Below are 8,200 nucleotides of genomic sequence, written 5' to 3'. Positions count from 1 at the left end.
TGTTTGATATGATTGGTGGCTCTTTGTTGAATCGTTACACCTCCATTAGGGACACGCCCTAGGTGGTAATTTGGGGGTGTGACAGTTTTTGTTAAATTTGTTTGATTGTTTTAAATAAATTAAAAAGGAAATGACAAAATTGCCCCCTGAGTAACAGAGTTCATTGGATGGGGTTAAGTCAGTTGGACCAAAATGGCAACAACGAAACCTTTTTGGATCCAGATGTTAAAAATGAAACCTTTGAACTAAACTGGCAAAATGGCCCAAACCACAGGAACTAAAATGGCAATCAACTCATTAATCTATGTTACATAACATGTAGGGATAAATTCGGTACTAGAACCAAAAGTACTAAATTCAAGGTCATGGATGTCCCATTATGGTCAATTAGGATTAATGGTAGTCGATTAGAATCATTGGTGGTGGATTAGTCAATGGTAACCAATTAAGATAAACTTGGTCAACCACAATCAATGTTGGTTAAAATGATATTCTAGTGGTACATTATTATCAAACACAGTGGCTTATAGTCATATGCGGGTGTATATGACCCATTGTGACTTCTTTATGGAGTGTTATTGACTTATAATGGATCCATTACAACCCATCATGCTGATATATCATGATTATAAATAACAGTCAACTAAAAATATTGATGTTAATTTAAGGCAAATGATGGTGAATTAGGGCGGTTGATGTTCTATTATCACCAATAAAGGTAAATCAAGGTCATAGATGGCCCATTGTGGTCAATTAGGATTAATGTTGGTTGACTATGGTTATTGATGATGGATTAGAGTTGGTGGTGACCAGTTAAGGTCAATTAAGTAAAATTTGGTCAACCATAATCAATGTTGGTTAAAATGACAGGCAACAGTGGTAAATTATTATCAAACATAGTAACTCGTAGTCATATACGAGTGTATATAGGGTATACATTTTGAACTCAATACCTGGGACCGAACCAGAATCGGTCATACCCGATTAATGCCCGAAACCGGACAAGAACCAAAAACGATTATACTCGGCTATACCTGATACATGATTCTAATATTTATCCTTTAAATTTATGTTAGTGCATTTATTTTAGTTTTTTTTTACATTATACAATGCGTATTTATCAATAACAATATTAATTATTATAATAAACAAAAAGTCGAAAAAATAAGGTAATACAAACGCAATAGAGTATTACTAAACTTGGAAATAGAGTACTAAAAACTCCGAAATAAGGTATTGAAAAACCCAAAAATAGGGTATTTTAATACTCGGTTTCTTAAGAACCGAAAGCGAACCCTACCCGGAACCGTGCACATAGGATATAGTTTTTTTGATTAAATAACCGGAACTAGAACCCGTTCCAACCATTAAAACGTGAAACTAGGGGTGCAAACGAGCCAAGCCGAGCCCGAACTCGACCAGACTCGAGCTCGAGCTAGATTAACTTATGAGAGCTCGGGCTCGAGCTCATCTTGTTGGTATTTTCTAAAGCTCGAGCTCGGCTTGTTTATTATCTATAAATTAATATATTAAATAAAAATAATATAAATAGACTTTTTAGGCTCGCGAGCTCGATAAATGAAGCTCGAGCTCGTTTACTAAAGAAGCTTATTCTTAGGTTCGAGGTCGGCTTGTAAACAAGTTTAAATAAGCTCGGCTCGACTCGGCTCGTTTACACTATGGCTCGTAAGGTTCGACAAGCCTAACGAACTTCACATGTGAGGCTCGAGCTCGAGCTCGAGCTCGATAAACAAACGAGCTTTATTTTAGGCTCAAGCTCGGCTCGGGCTTGATAAGGCTCGGCTCGTTTTGAGCTTTTTCTGGAGCCGATCTCGAGTAGCTCGCGAGTCGCTCGGCTCGTTTGCATCCCTAGTTTCAAACTAATTCAAATCTTCATCGGTTTAAATTTAACCTTTTATTGATATATATATATATATATATACTTAAATTTAGTTTGTAAAATATAATTTATATCTATCATACATTAAAATAAAATATTTTCTGATAGGTTTTGTAATTAGTTTGAAACTAATTTACCTTCCCTCCTTCCCAAATTAATTCCCGCACAATCCTTCCGCCCAATATTTGGATTTCCCACACACCAACACCAGAGCTTAACTTCCCTTTCCCTAACCTAATTTGTTCACTTCTCCCCAGGACCCCAGCGATTATCTGTGTTTTTCCTCCATGGCATCAGTTCTAGGAAGCAACCATGAAGGAGATTCCAGAGCCTGAAAGACATGTATGCTTCACTATTGCTACTGGTTCTATACTATATTCATTGTTCCTTGTTTTTAATTTGATTCATATAACATTATTTAGAGGACTTTGTTGATGATGTACATAAATTTCTTGGTTACCAACAACATGCCCACCAAGTGTTCGATGATTTGCTTACCACTAGGGCCTTGATTTGTTTGTTTGTAATCCTAAAACACTGATGATTCATGAATGTTTATTCTGATTTTCAAATTGCTACTCGAACTTTGTGTGTTTTTAATAATCTTATCTTACTGTTTTTGTTTATTCCTAATTGTAGTTGTCTTGTGGTACGCTTTCAATGCTTTCAGTTTGTCTACATAGAACTATAGGCACTGATTTTTGTTTTTTTAGGGTTGTGGAAGAAGGTTGTGAGGGTTTTTTTTTTTTCTCAAATAGTCACCTTATAAAAAGACTTTTTTTTTTTTTTTGTAGTACTGGTGTGCTGAGTTGTTCCATAAAGCAAATCAAAATCGCCGGTGATCCAAGGGATACCAAGCACGACTAGAGGATCGCAACTTCAACACCTTCAATTTTAGGTCAGTAATTGTTAAAATTTAAAAAAATTATGTTCAAATGGTCAACAATGTGTGATTGTGGGTATATGTGCAACAATCATGATGTATTTCTGTGATTTTTACCGGTTTGAATTGAAACTTCGTTGTTGTTTTGTTTATCAGTGTGTGTGTGTGTGCATGTGCAATAATCAAGTTAGTCGATCATAAATGCCTTTTGTTTGTTCATGAATTATTCACTGAATTTTATAACACCTAGTGCCGGCCAATTATAAATTTAGGTTGTGCTATATGACCCATATCAGTTGTTTGTTCAAATATTTGCTCGTTGGTTCATTTGCTTCTGAACACCAAAAGCTACTTGAGTTATATGAACCAAATGAATAAACAAACAGATCTGACCAAATCCAATCATCTCTATTTTTCAACTAAAAAACCATATTATAGAAATGCTAAGATCAAAGGTGCTGTAGTGATAAACTCCTCCATTTGTCCCAAAGGTCAGAAGTTTGACCCTATTCCACATGTTTTATATTAAATTTGGAATTTGTTTTTTCTTTTTCTGAGCAAATACAGACAACCTGAAAGTACTGGTCCAATATGGAATTACAAATTACAACACCAGCTTGAAAAACAAACATAATAAAATCAATATCAGCAGCTCTGCATATCTTAACTCCTGGTTTCCATGTAACTGACTTCCATATCGATCAGCACATCCACTAATAGATTTAGTTCACCTACCATAATGTTAGCATGATATTAAGCAATTTAGGTTTATTCTTACAAAGTTTGGCTTCATTCCTCTGTTTGTACTCAGTTATATGTTTTTGTATAATATGTAATACTTACAAAGTTTGTTATTTTTCACTTTGAATAGTAATGGACAGATCATGGATGTACCTTGCACCAAGATCAAGTCAAACTTTTGTTAATGGGGTGCACACGTTCTTGAATTTTGCATTTGAGAGAGCTTGTGTCAATGGGGGGAAAATAAAATGTCCATGTACAAAGTGTCTAAATATGAAATATCAGAGTAGACAAACTGTTCTGGATCACCTCATATGTTCAGGGTTCCGGCCTGAATACTTGAATTGGGTATATCATGGGGAAGGCGCAACGGTTGCATCGAGGAGCACAACCCATAATGATGACGAAGAGATACTTCGCCATGAAATGCATGAAATGTTGGATGATATTTTTGAAACAGAAGGTGGAAGTGGAGTGGGGATACATGAGAATGCTTGGAATAATAGTCAAGAGACGAACAATAGAAGAAGCAAATTTGATGACCTTGTTAAGGAAGCCGAAGAAAATGTGTACCCGAATTGCAAATACAGCAAGTTATCTTGTGTGGTGCATTTGTACCAAATAAAATGTCTCGGTGGATGGAGTAACACATCTTTCTCTATGTTATTAGACTTTTTAAAGGATTTGTTACCTAAAGGAAATTTGTTACCTAAAACAACACCACAAGTGAAAAAATTAATGGCCGACATCGGATTAGGATATGAAAAAATACATGCATGTCCTAATGGTTGCATGTTGTTTTGGAATGACAAGGAGAAAGATGAAGTGTGTTCTTTTTGTGCATCTTCTAGATGGAAAGTTCATGAAGCTAATCCAGAAAACGAAGTAAATCCTCCCAAGAGGAAGGCTTTAAAAATATTACGATGGTTTCCCTTAAAGCCTAGACTTCAAAGATTGTTTACGTCATCAAAGACGTCTAACCTTATGAAGTGGCATCATCTAGAGCGTGTAAAAGATGGAAAATTGCGGCATCCAGCAGATGCATTAGCTTGGAAAGATTTTGATGAAAAGTTTCCTGAATTCGCTACTGATCCTCGCAATGTTCGTCTAGCTCTGGCAACTGACGGCTTCAACCCATTTAGGACAATGAATTCGGTAAATAGTATTTGGCCAGTTTTTCTTATTCCATACAACTTACCACCATGGTTGGTTATGAAGCAGCCAAATTTTATTCTTTCTTTAATCATCCCGGGTCCTAAAAGTCCTGGAAACAAGATAGACGTGTATATGCAACCTTTGATTAAGGAATTGAAGGAGTTATGGGAGGATGGAGTTAATACATTTGATGCCTCAACGAAACAATACTTCATGTTGAAGGCTTCTATTATTTCTACCATATCAGACTTTCCAGGTTATGCCAATCTATCTGGGTGGAGCACTAAAGGAGAACTTGCATGTCCCGTATGTGGTTTTGGTACTGAATCCAAATGGCTAACTCATGGAAGAAAGTTTTGTTACATGTGTCATAGGAGGTGGCTTCCATTTGACCATAGTTGGCGTTCAGATATTAGATCGTTTGTTGGACGCCACGAATTCAGAGTTGCTCCTATTCCTCCTTCTGGAGAGGAGGTTCTACAACAAGTAGGCGACATAGAATTTCTTGTCGACAATGATGTTCGTAGTCCATGGAAAAAGAAAAGTATTTTTTTTATGTTGCCATATTGGGAGCATCTGCTGTTGCGTCACAATCTTGATGTGATGCACATTGAAAAGAATGTCTGTGACAACATAGTGGGGACTTTATTAGGACAAGAAGGAAAGTCGAAAGATAACTATAAAACAAGACTTGACTTACAAGAAATGGGTATAAGAAAAGAATTGCATCCAAAGAAGCGGCCTAGAAGTAGTATCACTTTCATGCCAAAAGCTTGCTATCAAATGACTCGAGGTGAAAAGGCTCAATTTTTAACAACCCTTAAGTCAATCAAGCCTCCTGATGAATTTTCATCCAATATCTCTCAATGTGTACACTTAAATGAGGGCAAGCTAATTGGGATGAAAAGTTATGACTGTCACATGTTGATGCAAGAGTATTTGCCGATTGCATTACGTGGAAGTTTGCCGGATCATGTAAGCTCTGTTATAATCGAGTTATGCGAATTTTTAAAGACCATTTGCTACAAGGACTTATCTGAAGTTGATCTACATTTTCTCGAGTCTAAAGTTCATCTCACTTTATGCAAACTAGAGAAGATATTTCCTCCATCATTCTTTACTATAATGGTTCACTTGGTGATCCATCTAACGAGAGAGGTTAGGCTTGGAGGTCCTGTCGCATTTCGGTGGATGTACCCTGTTGAAAGGTAAATAATGTTTTTATTAATGTTATCCATTATCTGCTACATTCCTATATATTTAAAGTGTATCGGGGGGGGGGGGGGGATAGGCCCAACTGGCTATTGGCTACAAAATTTATAACCTGATTTTACAAGCTAAGCTCCATATAAATTTCAAGTTTCATCAAACAATTCAGGTAGAAGTTCAGTACAACTCGTTTGATTTTGTATGATAATTGGAGTTGGGTTTGTGTATATTGAATGATTTGTGGATGGTTACATTTGAGTATATTGATATTCTGATTTATATGTTGAAAATGATTGCATTGAAGTGCACATAAGTTGGTCGATCATATGCCAAAATGAATTTTTGCTGTTTTTTAATGATCTCTTCCAACTTAGGCTGAGTCGATTCAATTCAGGTTGTTCGAACCAAACCGGTTCCATACCCTATCCTACCCGGTTCTTATTGGGTAGGATTTTCCATCCAAAAACTAGTTATGAACCTGGCCCAGTTCCTCTTCCTTGCGTATGGTGTATTTGGTACTCAATACACTATGTATGGCATAACAAACGCAAAACAGTTGTTCATGCATTTTCTAACTACTTACAGATCTAAACCAAGTGTCTTTTGTAACTATACAAGCTAGGCCTATTGTATGACATTAAGTCAAGTAAAAACGACACTTAAACTATAACATGTCCTAAAACTAGTTTATTTTATTTCTAAATGATCAATGACTTAGAAGTATGACATGTACAGGGACCTTCTAAAACTTAAGTCATACGTTCATAATCGAGCTCATCCCGAAGGATCAATTGCTGAAGGCTATTTAGCTGAGGAAAGTATAACATTTTGCTCTAGATATCTATCCAAAGTAGAAACTGTTTTTACTAGAGCAGTTAGGAACGATGATGAGGGTTACCAAAATCACATCGAAGAATCCAACAATCTTTGCCCTGGTCGTGCCTTAGGTCGTAAATTGGATTTGGGAGTACCTATTCGCAAAAGAAGGAGATCTTCAAATTCAGACATTGATGAGAAGTCTCTCACTCAAGCACATCGCTATGTATTATTCAATGTTGAGTCAGTTACACCTTTTCGAGAGTAAGATAATTTGTGTTTGCTATTAGTTACTCTTGCTCTTCATTCATCTATCACAAAAATATATAGTAATATCAATTTTTATTTAAGGGAACACAAACGGATAGTCAAGGGACAATACGGTTCTCGTCGGATACCAGATTATGAAATGAACAAGATTCATGGCCAACAGTTTGCTGACTGGTTCAAGAAAAGGGTAATTCAAAATAAATACTATGAATACCTTATAATTTATTGTTTCGGATCTTAGTAAATGACTATTAACAACTCTGTTGTAGGTTGCACGTTTGGAAGAGCAAGGTGATGAAGTAACTGAAGATCTAAAATGGCTTGCTCGTGGTCCGCTTAGAAGTGTGAATCGATACTCTGGATACCTTGTTAAGGGTTACCGTTTTCATACAAAAAGTCGAGAGAAGTCACTAAAAACCCAAAACAGTGGTGTTGTTGTTACTGTAGAAGGTGAAAATTATGCTAGTAGTCGAGATAGAAGGCCTGTTCAAGGCGTGGTTAACTACTATGGTAAATTGAATGACATTATTGAGTTAAACTACTCAGGTCAAATACGAGTAGTTTTATTCAAATGTGAATGGGTTGATATCAATAGGGGCTACAAGATAGATAATGGTGTAACATTGGTAAATTTCTCATACAAGGCACATACAGGGGCTAGTTTAACTGATGATCCATTTGTATTGGCAGCACAAGTTGATAAGGTGTTCTATGTCACAGATCCCAAGCATAAAGACTGGGAGGTTGTCAGATTTGTAAAAGTAAGAGATGTATTTGACATGGGAGTTCTTGATGATTGCACATTTAATGTGCCTAATTTGCATAGGATTGGGGATGATGGTGAAGATGGCATTGACATTACACCTGATATGGAACATGAAGTAGATGTTGAAGAAAACGGCGATGAGTCTTTTTTTTAATTAGTTACAAATATTATGTTGTAAACCTTTGATGTAACTTTGTTTTCGGAATTTAGTATTATGTGGTGAGTATGTTGACTTTAGGATGTTAACCTATGAGGTCGACTTTCTGATTTAGTTCACTTAGAATGCTAACTTTCTGTTTGAATATGATACTACTAGATATGGTACAGTTGACCACAGTTAGATCAGTTGACTTTCTAACCTATCATATACTGACCATAATTATACACTGAACTGGTTTTTAATTCTTAATGCTATTGGTTTTTTAGGTTAGTGAACTTATAGTTGCAGTTAAGGGAGAAA

General features: G+C 36.1%; 1 protein-coding gene across 1 annotated transcript; it reads left to right on the top strand.

Moving 5' to 3' along the window:
- Positions 1 to 2,016: 2,016 nt before the first annotated feature.
- On the top strand, positions 2,017 to 8,011 carry LOC110941584. Its single transcript, XM_022183237.2, has 6 exons — positions 2,017 to 2,242; positions 2,695 to 2,798; positions 3,655 to 5,887; positions 6,624 to 6,968; positions 7,056 to 7,161; positions 7,244 to 8,011. The coding sequence occupies exons 3-6, from the start codon at positions 3,657 to 3,659 to the stop codon at positions 7,892 to 7,894; spliced, it is 3,333 nt and encodes a 1,110-aa protein (XP_022038929.1). The 5' UTR covers positions 2,017 to 2,242; positions 2,695 to 2,798; positions 3,655 to 3,656; the 3' UTR covers positions 7,895 to 8,011.
- Positions 8,012 to 8,200: the final 189 nt, after the last annotated feature.

Source organism: Helianthus annuus, chromosome 5 (genome assembly GCF_002127325.2).
Source record: "Helianthus annuus cultivar XRQ/B chromosome 5, HanXRQr2.0-SUNRISE, whole genome shotgun sequence".
Lineage (NCBI taxonomy): Eukaryota > Viridiplantae > Streptophyta > Magnoliopsida > Asterales > Asteraceae > Helianthus > Helianthus annuus.
Note: the sequence above shows the minus strand (reverse complement) of the source record. Positions and strands in the feature narration are given on the sequence as shown.